The sequence below is a fragment of the Vulpes lagopus genome, chromosome 7, assembly GCF_018345385.1.
Source record: "Vulpes lagopus strain Blue_001 chromosome 7, ASM1834538v1, whole genome shotgun sequence".
In the NCBI taxonomy this organism is placed as follows: domain Eukaryota; kingdom Metazoa; phylum Chordata; class Mammalia; order Carnivora; family Canidae; genus Vulpes; species Vulpes lagopus.
The window spans coordinates 25,300,997-25,317,232 of NC_054830.1; the positions used below are offsets into that span (position 1 = coordinate 25,300,997).

The 16,236-nt window shown below is 38.3% G+C and overlaps 1 protein-coding gene across 1 annotated transcript in view; it reads right to left on the reverse strand.

Annotated features, from left to right (window-relative positions):
* The window catches only part of DNAH12 (dynein axonemal heavy chain 12), a 215,192-nt gene extending 199,460 nt beyond the window's left edge, over positions 1 to 15,732 (reverse strand). Inside the window, exons 1-6 of the mRNA XM_041762972.1 lie at positions 15,624 to 15,732; positions 14,742 to 14,920; positions 7,476 to 7,557; positions 7,245 to 7,271; positions 1,719 to 1,908; positions 716 to 788 (exon numbers count right to left, since the gene is read on the reverse strand). Of these exons, the coding sequence (XP_041618906.1) occupies positions 716 to 788; positions 1,719 to 1,908; positions 7,245 to 7,271; positions 7,476 to 7,557; positions 14,742 to 14,911 (542 nt within the window). The 5' untranslated portion in view covers positions 14,912 to 14,920; positions 15,624 to 15,732. The remainder of the gene's footprint in view (positions 1 to 715; positions 789 to 1,718; positions 1,909 to 7,244; positions 7,272 to 7,475; positions 7,558 to 14,741; positions 14,921 to 15,623) is intronic.
* Between the last annotated feature and the right edge of the window lie 504 nt (positions 15,733 to 16,236).

Genomic DNA, 16,236 nt, shown 5'->3' on the forward strand with positions numbered 1-16,236 from the left:
AAATATGGTCTGCAACGGGAGCTTTAGAAGACGTCCATGTAATAAAAATGCATCAAGATCTTGAAACTGCATTCTCTTCGGAAAGGCCAGAGACCACTTGTGGGGAAGGCAGAATGATAGGCTAGGTGGGGTTGCCCTGCTGACTTCCACTGTGCTCTGGCTCCGTTACTGTGGGTAGAGATCCACAAACCCAGACCTTAGGCCTGGGGAAAAGAGATGAAGAAATCTGTCTGCCACATACCAAAGCTTCCTTAAGGTCAAGTTGACCTATACATCCATAAATGTTCCCCTAATTGTATAAACAGCAAATAGACAAGTCCAGAGCAAGGATACCTTCGAGGGGAAAAAAAAAATAGTAGTGCTATTTTTTAGATGTATTCAAAATACCTTTGAGCTTCACAATTCTAGACTTAAATGTAAGATCAGCTTATTTTCTATCTGTTATCAAAAGCTAGATGCCATTCTGTTTCTAAATTTACTAGGGCACCTGAGTGTCTCAGTTGGTTGAGCCTCCAACTCTTGATTAGGCTCAGGTCATGATCACAGGGTTGTGGGAATGACTCCCACATTGGGCCCCACACACTCAATGAAGAGTCTGCTTGGGATTCTCTCTCTCTCTTCCTCCTTTTGCCCCTCCCCCTGCTTGACACTCTTACGCTCTAAATAAATTCATAAATAAATAAAAATCTTTAAATCATCATAATAATTTACTCACGTAGGGGATTCAGGTAAAGGGCCTCCTTCATCTTCAAGCCATTTAACTGGAGGTTTCACGAGAACACTCCTCACTAAAATACATATATGTATTAATATTTCTTGAAAACTCTTGCAAATCCTAATCAAAACAAAAGTTTCTAACTTTTGATATTGGGTAACATGGTTTATTGAGCATTAAAGTGAGTAGAAGAAAAAGTTCCTTTATTTGAAAAAAAAATTTAAAAAAAGAAAAAAATTAAGTTCTTGGTACTATTTTGATGTTACTTTGGGTGTGAAGTCAGATACAGAAAAGCTTTGAGTTTTCAGTTTTTTGTATTCTCTCTACTCAAACACCACTTAAGAAAACTTATTCCAATAAAAATTGCAAATGTTAAGTCCTTAATAAATCTCCCTAAATATGGTAATATTTTTGTAAGCAGTATAACTACAGCCATAAAGACAAAGAGAAAAAGTCAAAAGGCTATTAGCTAACAAGGCACGTAAAAATTACACGAAGTTCCCTTGAATGACAAAGATTTTGACTAGATAATAAGCGCAAAATAGAATCTTTTTTAAAAGTAGATTTCATTTGGGATGCTTGGGTGGCTCAGTGGTTGAGCGTCTGCCTTCAACTCAGGGTGTGATTCTGGAGTTCCGGAATCCAATCCCACATCGGGCTCCCTGCCTGGAGTCTGCTTCTCCCTCTGCCTGTGTCTCTATCTCTCTCTGTGTGTCTCTCATGAATAAATAAAATCTTTTAAAAAATAAAAATAAAAGTAGATTACATTTTTTAAAGTAATCTCTACACCCAAAGTGAAGTTTGAACCTATACCCCAGGATCAAGAGTTGCACGCTCTAGAGACTGAGCCAACCAGGTGCCCCTCAAAATAAAAACTTTAAAAAATATCTAAGAAATACATATAGCTAAATACATAAATGTTCATTATTCATATTTCTACTTTTGATTGGAGGGATGGGAAACAAAAGTAAAAGAAGCTTGGCATGAGTTAAATGCCACTTACCCAGATACCTCTTCATGCTTTTTTCAAAGTCTCTTGACACCTCATTTATGAGACTTTCCACGAGTCCTTCTCTTTCTTTCCCTTCCTTTAAAGACTCAGGTATCAGCATTAACATGTGATCCAGCCATTCCTGCTGAATAGGTACTATAGGACTGCTTTCTACACATTGCTTTAAATAAATATAGTTGAACTGGGAATATAATAAGAAAAAATTAAGTCTTCTAAATGGTGTAGTATTTCAGTGTAACTCCTGAGCTCTGTCTAGTCAAGACAACATTTTTTTTCAGAATAGAAGAATTCTGAAAAATAACGTCTTCAGAATAAAAACATTTTACCCAAAAGTATGACCTAAAAAGAAACCACTTTTTTTTAATGTGCTTAATATATATTTATTGAATGAATGAGAATTGGAAATTGGGACTGAAGTGTGGGCTAGGGAAGCTGGGTGTACCCATGTGTTATCCATTCAAATATTGAAATATTTAGCATTAATCCGTTAAACAGTCAGAAATTACCAAGCACAAAGGTACACAATTGATGAAATAACAAAGAATAACAGGAAATAATAACAATAAATTATGAGTGAATATTATTAAGTATTTTAGAATATTTAATCAAGCTAATTTAAAATATTACCAGGGTGGTTCTTTCTAGCCCAAATCTGCATTTTATACTTGAGAAAACTAATCTTGTCACAAGCTCTTCACTCAAACCAGGGCTGGAGTCTAAGGTTTTCTGTATTAAAACATGTCTAAATGCAGATTCATCAGTATCTTAAATACGCAATAGAAATGAATTAAGTAGGGATCCCTGGGTGGCGCAGCGGTTTGGCGCCTGCCTTTGGCCCAGGGCATGATCCTGGAGACCCGGGATCGAGTCCCACATCAGGCTCCCGGTGCATGGAGCCTGCTTCTCCCTCCGCCTGTGTCTCTGCCTCTCTCTCTCTCTCTGTGACTATCATAAATAAATAAATAAAAAATTTTAAAAAAATAAATTAAGTAGGTTGTCTTTATATTTTTTTAAGGTTTTATTTATTTATTCATGAGAGACACAGAGAGAGAGAGGCAGAGACATAGGCAGAGGGAGAAGCAGGTTCCCCATGGGGAACCCAATGCAGGACTCAATCCCAGGACCCCAGGATCATGACCTGAGTGGAAGGTAGACGCTCAACTGCTGAGCCATTCAAGCAACCTGAATTAGGTTTTAATATTTAAGAGTGTACTATGAATTTACCATACCAGCTTGTTGGGACTCTCTGAATAGGAATACATTATTGTAAAACAAAACATAAATAATGTCTCATCATTTCTTATTCAAGAAAAAATAAGACTTTCTTGTGGGTAAAATGTATGTGGTTTGAAAGAAGAACAGATAAATGGTTTAAAAAAAAAAAGGAGAAAACACTATAGAGTATGGAAAAGAGCAGAAAGGTAACAGCTAAATGAAACCAGGAGAAACAGAGAGGGGCAAGAACAGAACTGACTAGAATTTAATTTAATTTAATCTGGAGGGAGGCAACTGAGTTGAGTAAGAACCAATTGGTCACCTCCAGGATAGTGTGAGACGATCACAAAAACAAATTGATGTAGGCACACTGGAGGCAAGCAGAAAAGGACCCTGGTTTCCCAGAGAGTAAGAAAGGGGACTAAAGGGAATGGAGGGCCTGGGATGGGGGACCAAAGAGAAGTTCATAGCCTCCAAGGATTCAAATAGGGAAATCTAGAGAGTAACAGGATTTGGAAGAGGAGAAAGGGATTCTTTAGGACCTTTTAGTTGGGCAAAGGGCTCTAAGCAGTCTAGACCTCCACTTTCGATGGACAGCAACAATATACAGCTCATGTCCCGGCGTTTCATTTTACTGTTACACTGGATAACCTGTGATCACAAGAGCTCTGTATCCTGGATGAAAGCAGTCAGAGCTGGAGAAGGGAGCCCTGCCAGGAAAGTGAAGACAGGGTGACAAGTCTAGAGGTTCTTCCCACTGGGCCCCTAGGTGGTGGCAGCCAAAATGAACACAAGACTTTCTAGCAGATGATATATCATATACTTCTTAAAAGGGGCTTTGTAGAAGAATCATGAATGAACTAGATGCAAAATGCAATCCTTCAGCTTTTAATACCTAGAAGAGTAAATCATGCTATCTAGAGCCCTGATGTATTTACTATAAATTCACTGGAGGTCAGGTGTCTGGGCAGGAAAAACATTTTGCTCTGTCTTTTCAAAGAAACCAATTTACATTTTTCTTTATTTATGATGAGTTATTGGCAAAAGTAATGTTCTTTGTATACTTTTCATTTTCTCAAGGCAAAACAAAGATTCTTTGTTTAACTTAAACATCCTATAAAAATAAACATGTGAGAATAGCTAAAAAATTCTTTAACTTAAACATGTTTAACTTAAACATCCTGTAAAAAATAAACATGTGACGGGATCCCTGGGTGGCGCAGCGGTTTGGCGCCTGCCTTTGGCCCAGGGCGCGATCTGGGAGACCCTGGATCGAATCCCACATCGGGCTCCCGGTGCATGGAGCCTGCTTCTTCCCCTGCCTGTGTCTGTGCCTCTCTCTCTCTCTGTGTGTGACTATCATAAATAAATAAAAATTAAAAAAAAAAAAATAAATAAACATGTGAGAATAGCCAAGAAATCCCTGAGAAAAAATGTCTACCAGGGAGGACCAGCCCTAGGAAACATTAAAACATATTATAAGGTCTCTCTAATTAAAACAGTGTGGTAGGGCAGCCCCCGGTGGCGCAGCGGTTTAGCGCCGCCTATGGCCCGGGGTGTGATCCTAGAGACCCGGGATCAAGTCCCACGTTGGGCTCTCTGCATGGAGCCTGCTTCTCCTTCTGCCTGTGTCTCTGCCTCTCTCTCTGAATAAATAAACAGATAAATCGTTAAAAAAAAAAAAAAAAAAAAAAAAACAGTGTCGTACAGGAGCCTGGGTAGACAGACTAGCAGGGAAAAAAAGAAAGTCCAGAAATAGAGCCAGTATGTAGGAAATTTTAGCATATAAGTATATCATCTCAAATCAGTGAAGCAAAGATGAAGATTTTAAAAAATAGTTCTGGGACAACTGGCTAGCCATTTGGAAAAAGATAAAAATTAATCCATACCTTCCACCATACAAAAAAGTAAACCCCAAGTAGATGAAGAATTTAAATTAAATAATGAAAGACCAAAAAATTGATAAATTCTGCTGTAATTGAGTGTAGGGGAAAACTTTCTAATTATGATTCAAGATCCAGTTATAAAAAATAAAAAATGACTGACAAATACTGACTACATAAAAATTAAAATGTGGGAGAACGCTGGGTGGCTCAGCGGTTTAGCACCTGCCTTAACCCCGGGGAGTAATCCTAGAGTCCTGGGATTGAGTTCCGCATTGGGCTCCCTGCATGGAGCCTGGTTCTCCCTCTGCCTATGTCTCTGCCTCTCTCTGTGTGTCTCTCATGAATAAGGAAATAAAATCTTTAAAAAAATTAAAATGTTTGCATGGCAAAACAACTCAATAAAAACAATCAAAAGACAACTGACAATCTGGGAGGAAAAATTTGCAACATGTATCTCAAAGTATAAAGAATGCTTGAAAATGTAAAGGATAGATGAAATTTGGAGACTTTATGTGAAATGAGATAAGCCTATGACAAAAAACAAATATTATATGATTTCACTTCTGAGTAAGTGTAGTCAAATTCATAGAAATAGATAATAGAATAGTAGCTGCTAGGAACTAAGGGAAGAGAGAAATGGAGAGTTGTTTAGTGAGCAAAATTTCAGTTTTGCAAGATGAAAAGTTCTAGAGATTAATTACACAATTATATGAAGAAACACCACTTCACTGTACACTTAAAAATGGTTAAGATGGTAAATTTAATGTTGTGTGTATTTTACTAGATTCCAATTTAAGAGAAAATAAGACCAAAACCCAATAGAAAAATGGGCAGAAAATATGAACCAACATTTTGCAATAAAAATATTATAAAAATGGTCCTTAAGTCTATGATAAATATTTAATCCTACTCATAATTAAGAAAAGCATATTTAAACTATTCTGAGATGCCATATGTCACCTGAAGAAGTAAAAAACATGACCCCCACATTCTATGGTGAGACTATGGGGAAGAAGTACTCCCACATATTACAAGTAGGAATGCGTATTGGCATTATCTTTTTGGAGAGAAATTTTGTGAGAGCTACCAAAACTGCACATTGACCTAGCAGGCCAAGGGCACCTGGGTGGCTCAGTGTTGAGCCTTTGGCTCAAGCTGTGATCCCAGGGTTCAGGGTCCAGGATCAAGTCCAGCATCAGGCTCCCTGCAGGAAGCCTGCTTCTCCCTTTGCCTATGTCTCTGCCTCTCTCTGTGTGTCTCTATGAATAAATAAATAAAATCTTTTTTAAAAAATGCCTTGGATTTGGCATTAGTGGTCACTGGTGAGTTAATGATGAAGAAGTGGAGTTCCTACATGCCAGATTACCAAAAGCAGTGGGCTCAGGAGTGAATGACTGTTTCATGCCTGGTTACGTATTTTAGATTGTAAGACACTAGTAGGCAAGAATTGTGGATGAAGAGTGAGTGAGGATGCTAAGCACATACACACAAAAATGCCTTGCAATTCACCTGGTCTCATGAGAAACACTTATGAATGTTTTGTATTCGTTCTTATATCTAGTAAAGAGCAAATATACACAGCCAAAGTCTTCAGAAAAGTTGGGACGGTAGAAGGCAAAGGAAGGAGAGGAAAGAAGGAAAGGAGGAAAGAAGGAAGGAAGGAAGGAAGGAAGGAAGGAAGGAAGGAAGGAAGGAAGGAGAAGGGAAGGGAAGGGAAGAGAAGGGAAGGGAAGGGAAGAGAAGGGAAGGGAGAAAAGAGAAGAGAGAAGAGAAGGAAACTTGGAGTAGCTAAAATTAGATTCTCCCACAGATCCTCAATACAGGGATGTGTCCTGAGCGCTCTATCTCCAAAGGGAAGTTGAAGAGACTTGGAAAGTACTCCTGTCTGGGAACATACTGTGTGAATTTCTGTTTTGTGGGGCCAGCTCCATAGGTTTCCTTATGCTTTGCTGTGCAATAAATGTTGTGCTCTCATCTTCCGACCAATCACACCACAGACTCACGTTGTCATCCATGCAGTCAGCGCCATTTTTTAAAAATCAAGCATCTAGCATGTGGCTAGCACCCTATAGATTCTCATTAAGTAATCATTATTACATCAATACTAGAACAGTGAAAAGGGAAATGCATTTCCTTTATAATTGTAACTTTAAAAAAAATTTTCCAGTTTCTGGAATAAGAACTAAAACCTTTACAACTAATCTTCAGATAATAAATGGCAACAAAAATATAACTCTTAAAACCCATATTGTCATCCATGGAATGCTTATTCCTTTGGCTAATAAAAATGAAAATCTCAGTTCTAAATTTCTTCTTCTAGAATGGGTCTTATTAGCAGGTTGTCTTAGAAGGAACTACTTTGTAATAATTTCTTTGAACATTTTCAAAACAAGAAATATAAAAAAATTGAACTCACTCCTTTCTTTTTAATTTCACTGGTCATCTGTCAAAAGCAAACAAATAAGACATAATTAAATCAAGGAGGAAAAAATTTTTAAATAAGTGATGTAAATGTATGTATTATGTGTATTATTCTCTTAAAAATACTAGCTATATGGAGATCAACTTAAGATAATTAGAAATTAAAAGTGTAGAAGGATAAAAAAAGACTCTGTTGTCTCTTTTCAAAGAGACAACATAAACTTACAGTTGGAGGATAATCTGGCTCTGGTGTTGGAGGTGTTCTTTTATCCAGTGCTCTGTCTAAACTTCTTTTGGCTCCATCAATTCTGTATTATGGTTTTAAAAATAGTTTATAGTTATAAACTATTTATAGTTATAAAAAATGTCTACCTCTCTTGAAGACAACATTAGGATATATTATTAAAATATTACAATTTTGGGGTGCCTGGCTGAGTCTTGACCTTGGGGTCATAAGTTCAAGTCCCACATTGGGGGTAGAGTTTACTTAAATAATAATAATAAAATATTACAATTTGAACATCTTTTCAATTATACTTATGGAAGAGATACTCAAGACTTCTTTATCTTACTGAATTTTCTATAAGAAACAAATCCCAAAAGTCATTATCAATGAAACTTAAATTTTCTCTTTTTTTTTAAGATTTTATATATTTATTCATGAGAGACACAGAGAGAAAAGCAGAGACATGGAGGGAGAAGCAGCTTCCTTGCAGAGAGCCTGATGCAGGACAGGATCCCCAGACCTGGGATCACGCCCTAAGTCAAAGGCAGACACTCAATTGCTGAGACACCCAGGTATCCCAAGACTTTAATTTTCAAATTATTCATGTGTACTGTAAATGAATGAGACTAAAAATAAAAATCAATTTTTTTTCAATTCAAACTTACAAATTTTAATTTAATCCTGATGCCTAGTAGGCCCTCATATGTATTGTCCCCGTTCAAAAGCCACCTTGTCAGAGAAGGCTTAGCTTACCCCCTTTTTTTTTAAGACTTTATTTATTTATTCATGAGAGACAGAGAGAGAGAGAGAGAGGCAGAGACACAGGCAGAGGGAGAAGCAGACTCCATACAGGAAGCCTGATGTGGGTCTTGATTCCAGGACTCCAGGATCACGCCCTGAGCCAAAGGCAGACAGATGCTCAACCTCTGAGCCACCCAGGCATTCCCCTTTGCTTACCCCTTATATTAAGTAGCACTTCCTTCACTATCCAACCTTTTTGTCCTTACTTACCTTGCTTCATAGAACTTACCATCATTTGACATATTATATGTTGTAGACTATTTTATTCATTGCCTTGCCCCTAATGCTCAGAACAGTACTTGGTCACATAGTAGGTACTTGACAAATAGTTTGAACAGAGGGTGGCCTGGGTGGCTCAGTGGGTTAAGCATTTGCCTTTGGCTCAGGTCATGATCCCAGGGTCTTGGGATAGAGCCCCGTGTCAGCGGGTTCTCTATTCAGTAGGGAGTCTGCTTCTCTTTCTGCTCCTCCCCCTGCTTATGTTCTCTCTCTCTCTCTCTCTCTCTCTCAGATAAATAAATAAAATCTTTTAAAAATTTTTTTAACAATTTGAACATAGGAATTTATCATCCATAAAATAAAGTTATATCATCTAATCCATCTGTCACATATTTATTGAAAATTTATTGAATGCTCATAATATGCAAGCACTCTACTAGGTTTGGTGTTTTTTTTTTTTTAAAGATTTTATTTATTCATTCATGAGAGACGCAGAGAGAGAGGCAAAGACATAGGCAGAGGGAGAAGCAGGCTCCCCATGGGGAACCCAATGTGGGACTCGATCCCAGGACCCCAGGATCATGCCCTAAGCCGAAGACATTCAACCACTGAACCATACAAGCATCCCCTCTAGGTTTTATTAAAAATATAACAGCAACAGACCTCAAGGAATTGATAAGCTGAAAGGGTGAGGAGATAAAAACAGGTACCATATGCCTTTTATGGGACCCTGATGGTTCAGAGGAAGGAACAAGTTCACTTCGACCTGGAGGTGTCTATAAAGGCTACATGAAAACGTTAGCTTTTACGATGAGTTTAAACAGAGTTGGGGATTTCAGGTGAAGATGTAGTTTTCCTGGGTAGATAGATCTGAACAAACAAGACTCTCCTAAGGAACAGGAAGTCAAGGAAATGATCAAAGGAAAAAATAGGGAGTAGTAGGGAATTGTCCAATATGCTCATTGGTTATGGGACCAAATGGAAATTAATTTGGAGAAATAGACTGGAATATCCAACTAAGGGCCTCAAAGAGCAGGGTTTTTTTTTTTTTTAATTCAATCACAGTGGAGAATTGCTGAGAGTTTTTGAGCATGGAGACATTTGTAGGAAGATAAATCCATCAGTTTGCAAAGGTACACTGGGGGAGATGGCCAAAGGAGAGAGTATACAAGGAAAAGAAGAGACCTGAAAAGGAAGATTGGAGGATGCCAACCTTGACAAGAATAAGAAAAAAACACAATTGAAGGAGGAAAAAGAGATGTGGTCAGAGAGGCAGGAGAACCAAAAGAAATTTCAAAGAAAAGATGGCCACCAAAACCATAAAATCATAGACAGTTAAGTTCCAGAGAGACAAAGGCCATGTCTGTTTTGCTCACTGCTCTAAGTACAACACTTAGTGACCATCAAGGTCCATAAATACCTGTGGATTTGGAAAAAATCTTGTGTGTCTAATTCAGTACCTTATTTGATGCATGAATACTCTCAAAAATATCAAGTTGTACCCAGAGATGAGTAAGGGGGATGACATTCATCACTTTCTGAGGTAGACCAATTTACTGTCAGCTAACTATATTCTTGTTTTGTTTTTTTTAAGATTTTATTTATTTATTTGAGGGAGAGAGAGAGAGAGAGATAGCAAGAGAGAACACAAACAGATGGGGAGAGGGAGAAGCAAGTTCCCTGCTGAGCAGGGAGCCCAATGCGGGACTCAATCCCATGACCCCAGGATCATGACGTGATTCAAGGGCAGATGTTTAACCAACTAAGCCACCCAGGTGCCCTGGCCTATATCCTTAGAAACAGAATTTTTATATTGAGTTATATCCTTGTAACTTTTGTTCACCAGAGCTATATACAAAAAGTCATATTCTTTTTCTGTTACCCTTCTGAAACTTAATGATACCTATCCAGTTCTTTCAACTATTTGTCAATAAAAGTTACCACTTGTGGTGAGCTTATTATGTTTTAGGCATTGACTTAAGACCTTAAGTGCATAGATCTCATTTAACTCCCACAAAAATCCTGACAATAGCACTATTCTTATCTCCATCTTACAGACAGAAAGATGAAGATAAGCAAAGTTACTTAACTTGCCAAATTCACGCATGGCTGATAAGCTGCAGAGACAGGATATGAACTCAGGCCAGTCTGATGCCAGTCCATACTCTTACCCATTAAGCAGATAAGCCTCCTTCAAATGAGATAGTTTTTCAAAATTCCTCTCTCTTCCATGCCTATTATGGTTTATCAACATACCTCTTAAAGTGTGACCCTAGAATACCAGATAATGTTTAATCAGTGCAGAGCGAAAATTTTCTATCATGCATTCTAGACATGTTACATTTATCAAAGCAGTCTAACATGAAACTCGATTTTTTTTTAAGTAGGCTCTAAGCCCAATGTGGAGCTTGAACTCTTGACCACAAGATCAAGCGTCCCAAGCTCTATTGAACCAGCCAGGCACACCTGAATTAGCTTTGAGTAGTCTCATTTCCATGTTGACTCTTATTGAGCCTGACTAAACTAAAATTCCAAATGCTTTTTCACATAAAGTAGAAAATGTGACTGGAATATCCTCCTTCCTTTTTTCTTTGTGAATCATCAAGGCCCCAGCCAGACTTCCTTTCATCTGTCATTATTTCCCTGAATAGCCTAGCTCTCGCTGATCCACACTTTCAAGGAATTTGCCTCATACTTTGGTATGCTAGTATGGTAGTATGGTATGCTAGCTACAGCCGACTTGCACTGTAATTATCCCAACAAAAATATGCTTGACCTCCTTGAGCTCTTTATATATAAAGCTACCCTTTAAGATAGCAACAATTTCCTGGAGTGTGTTTTCTCCTATCGGTTATAAATAAAAAGAGCTGGGAAGAATATAAAAGTGAACCTTTTTGTTCTCTGTTTTTGCTTTGTGTGTTGACAGTCAAAAACAAACAAACAAAAATTGTATAATTTCAAAGCAACTGTGTGAGAGACCACATGAAGTGAAGGAGAGAAAGGTTGGTCTGAATCAAGAAGGAGATAGTGGTCAAGGAAGAAGTGACTCATTCCTGGGAATCCAGAAGCTACAAAATAATTTTTTTTTTCCTCAGCCAACTGTTCCCAGGCACTGGTCACAGAAGGGGCCCAGTTCTGCCCAGGACACCTTACATCCTACCTCAGTCCTGGAGCTCTCTCTATTAACAGACTTTGAAACAGGGAAATCTACGTTCCTATTGTGTAATAGGTAGATCAGTAAGACCAGAGAATCACAAAATCCACAGTCATCCAGAAAAATGTGTTTCTGGTATAAAAATCTTTCATCACAAATGCATTTATCCTAAATAAACACATGGCAATTCTAATCTCAGTATTAATACAGCACTATGCTTCAGGTAATTCTGAGACTATTTTTTATTAAGCACCCAAATGAGAGAGGTACTACTTAAACATCTGTAGAAAGCACAAGACTTAGGTTCCTCTTTAAAAAATTCCTTTATTCACTCATTCAATTCACCAACAATAACATGCCAGATACTGTGCTTTGTGTTGAGAGACCTGCCCTTAAGGATGCCAAAGTTAGTGGAAGAGAATAGCAACAAAGACACAATAATATACCATGTTGTTGAGAAAGTCACACTTCCTTGATCTATTTGCTGATTGACCCTTCTGTACCCAACATCTAAATATTATCATTTCTGGGGTGCCTGTGTGGCTCAGTCAGTTGGGCATTTGACTCTTGATTTCAGCCCAGGTCACGATCTCAGGGTGGTGGGATCAAGCCCTGCACTGAGCTCCAAATTCAGCTTGAAGTCTCCTTGTCCCTCTCTCTCTGCTCCTCCTCTCTCTCTCTCATTCATAAATAAAATCTTTAAAAAACAAATAATTATAATTCCTAAAGGCTTAGTCCTGAGCTATCTTCTCCTCTCAATTTTTACCATCTCTAGGTGATTTGAACTATTCCTCATAGCTTTAACAATTGTCTACATTCTGCTGACTCCCAAATTTGTATCTTTAGCCTAAACCTCTTCTCTTATATCCAGCTGCCTACTTAACATATTTCCCCTTAGATGTCAGATAAGTACCTAACCTTCAAAACTTACCTCCCCCATCTCCTGGACTTCTGATTGTCTATAGACCCTACCATTCACCTTGTTACCAAAGCCAATCCAATAGCAAGTCCTACTGATTCTGGATCCAAACCTATCCCCTGGGCAGCCCCGATGGCGCAGCGGTTTGGCACCTCCTGCAGCCTGGGGTGTGATCCTGGAGACCCGGGATCAAGTCCCACATCGGGCTTCCTGCATGGAGCCTGCTTCTCTCTCTGCCTTTCTCTCTCTCTCTCTCTCTCTCTCTGAATAAATAAATAAATCTTAAAAAAAAAAAAAAAAGACAAACCTATCCCCTATAAATCTAATTCTCTCCTCCACTGTCTCCAGACTTATTCAAGCCACTGAAAGCTCTCACCTATGTTACTACAAAATCATCCTACCTGGTCTCCTTGTTTCCCTCTACTCTTGCCCTCTTCCTTCCACTTCAGTCTATTCTTAATAGCCAGAGTGATATTTTTAAATGTAAGTTGAATTTCATGTCATGTCCTAGTTTAAAACATTTTGTTGGCCTTCATTGTACTTAAAGTGGAATCTGGATTCATTATCATATCTTAAAAAGCCATTCACACTCTGCCCTTCATTAGCATGGCTTAAAAACCCTTTCACTCTCACTTTCTGTCCAGCTTCACCTGATACACCACCCTTCCCCAGGCTCCACTGGCCTTTGTCAGCTCCTAGAACACACAAAAGCATTCATATTCAGGGCTTTCAACACTTGTTATCCCCTTTGCTAGAGAGCTATTCCCATGTTTATTTAAATGAAAAGCTTCTTACTCTTTTCTTTTTTTTTTTTTTTTAAGATTTTATTTATTTATTTGACCTAGAGAAAGAGGGAATGCATTCAAGCAGGGGGAATGGCAGAAGGAGAGAGAGAAGCAGGCTCCCCACTGAACAGGGAGCCCAACCCAGGGCTCAATCCCAGGACTCCAGGATCAAGACCTGAGCCAAAAGCAGATGTTTAACTGACTAAACCACCCCTACACTTCAGCTTCTTACTCTTTAGATTTCTACTTAAATATCATCTCCATAGGATTTTCCTGTGATGTTGCTTGAGACAACTTCCCCATCACTCTCTACCCCACAATCTTATATCATCATAGTATCCATCACTACTAAAAGGCTAACATACTCTTTTTGATTATTTGTTTTTAAATGTCCACTATCTGTCTTTCTTACCAGAATATAAAGACACGATCCCTTCTGTTGTAATCTCTTTGGTCTCCCTAGTAACAAGTACAGTGTCTGTTTAACAGTTGGTAGGTAATATTGCTAAATAAACTGATGTAAGAGAAATATAAAGAAAAAGCTAAAGCTGTACGAAGGGCATTAGGAGAAGGCTTTCTAGAGAAGGTGATCCAAAAACTAAGCCTTGAAGAACTAGTATAAATATTCAGGCAGACAAATACTTTCAAGTGAAGGAAACTGCAGGGAGTAATTATGAAATTTATTTTTCACCAAACTGTGAAAAATAGAATATATTCATGGAACTGCAAGTAGTTCAACATAACAATGTGAGATTATGAAAGGTTTTGGAGTAAAAGCAATATGTAATTCCTAAGGCATTTCTTTAATCTCTAAGTATACTAAAACATTGAGTAAACCTACATTTATAAAATAGAGGTAAGAGGAGCACCTGGGTGGCTCAGTGGTTGAGCATCTGCTTTTGGCTCAAGGCACAATCCCAGGGTCCTAAGATTGAGTCCTGCATCAGGGTTCCCACAGGGAGCCTGCTTCTCCCTCTGCCTACATCTCTGCCTCTCTCTCTCTCTGTGTCACTGATGAATAAATAAATAAAATATTTTTTAAAAATAGAGATAAGAATAGTACCCCCATCATAGAAGGTAGTTGTGAGAAGTACAGGTGAAGTGATAAAAACAATGCTTAGAGTAAGCAGTAATTAGCATAAGCACTATATTAACTATAGATATAGTGACATATATAGACATATATATCTATATATAGTGACATATAACATATATATAGTGATATGTAACATTTATTAAGGTGATTACTTTTTTGTTTCCCTAATTGAACTTGAAAATGGTATTTTGCCCATGAACAACCTACACAGTTAAAGCTTTTTCATGAGACTATGAACACTAATCATTTCACTTCAACTCCATAAAAGATGTATTTCCAATATGCTACTTACACTAACTGATTAATTGTCTTCTGCTGCTCCTTAGATCTTCTGTAATTCAGCAATTTACTTTGTGCTGATGTGTCAACACCTATGTCTTCAGGGGGGCGCACAATGGGAGGTAACTTCAAGTTCAGAGCCTCCTTTTCTGCTGCGATGGCAGCTTTGTTTGGATCTGACATGTTGATCTCCTGAAGATTAAAATATTTTATACTATGAGGAGAAAAAGCCCATAAAACCATTATTGTAAATGTTAGCCTCAATATACTTATAACAGTATCTTAGCTATCAGTACCAAAAATTCCAGATTTTTGAGATCTTCTTCCCAAGTATGATATTAGTCTAAAGAATGACAGTTGAGGTTTGGGCAGGGATTCTTGTTACAGGTCTACATCCCACTTGCTTTGAAGAAATGAAACCAGTCACTTCCCAGTTAGGGTTTCAGTTTTCCCATGGATGAAGTTAAGGAACTGGATTAGATGCCCTCTAAATACCCTTACAAGTCCTAAAATTCTGGGTTCACATTTTTCCTTAAAATCTAAACCACCACTACCACCACAACAATAAAATCCAGTTGTTGAGGTATAACCCTGTTCCCAAAAAAGCTGATGTTTGACACCATTAACATTTTTAAACACCAATATTGTACCTTAGTCTTGCTACCTTCCTAGGAAGTGATACAATGATCAAGCAAAAAATAGGCATACTTTTTGCATAGAAAGTCTAAAATGTCATGTAAAGGAATAATTAACTGTGATACCAACTGCGTTCGCCGCGGAAGCCCGCAGAAATTGGGAGAGTCTTGCCTTGAAAAAGAGTATTTCTGCCGGCACCCAGTTAGAGATCTACGACTCTGGGAGAGGAGTGAGAAAAATACTGAAGTCAAGGAAGTACCTATCTGATGGCCTTTCACTACTCCCGGCTGCGCAGAGAGGGAAAGGTTCAGTTAGCTTCTCCTCTGGCGAAAGGAAGAAGGGACACCAGGGCTGAAACCTCGGGAATCCCACCGCTCCCGACGAGCTGGGCTGTCCGCCTGCCGTGTATACACAAAGTTGTCGCCATGGAAACTGTCCCGGTAGCGGCTGGAGAGACCCGGTAGAGGTTGCCTGGAGAGGCAGTTGCTGAGCTGCAAGCGGCAATAGCTCATTACTCAATTCATTACTAATCCATTAAGAACGGAGGGTGGAGGAATGAGGTTTTTGTTTTGTTTTGTTTTTAACCTAACTGCTTTCCCTTAGAAGAAGTCCAGGGAATCCGGATCTTCAAGTTGTCGAAAACTGCAATATTGGAAACTTGGATGAGTTGGAAAATAGATTTATGTAAACGCTCTCAGAGGAGGATAAAGTCTTCTTCAAATGTTACCATGGTGACTTCCCTTAAATAATCAGCAACATAATTTTTCTTCTTTCTGTATTTGGTATTTGTTTATATATTACTTTTCCTTCAGGAAATCCTTGGCAAAAAAGGTTAAGGTGTGTCAATTTACAGGTATGCTCAGAGACAGAAA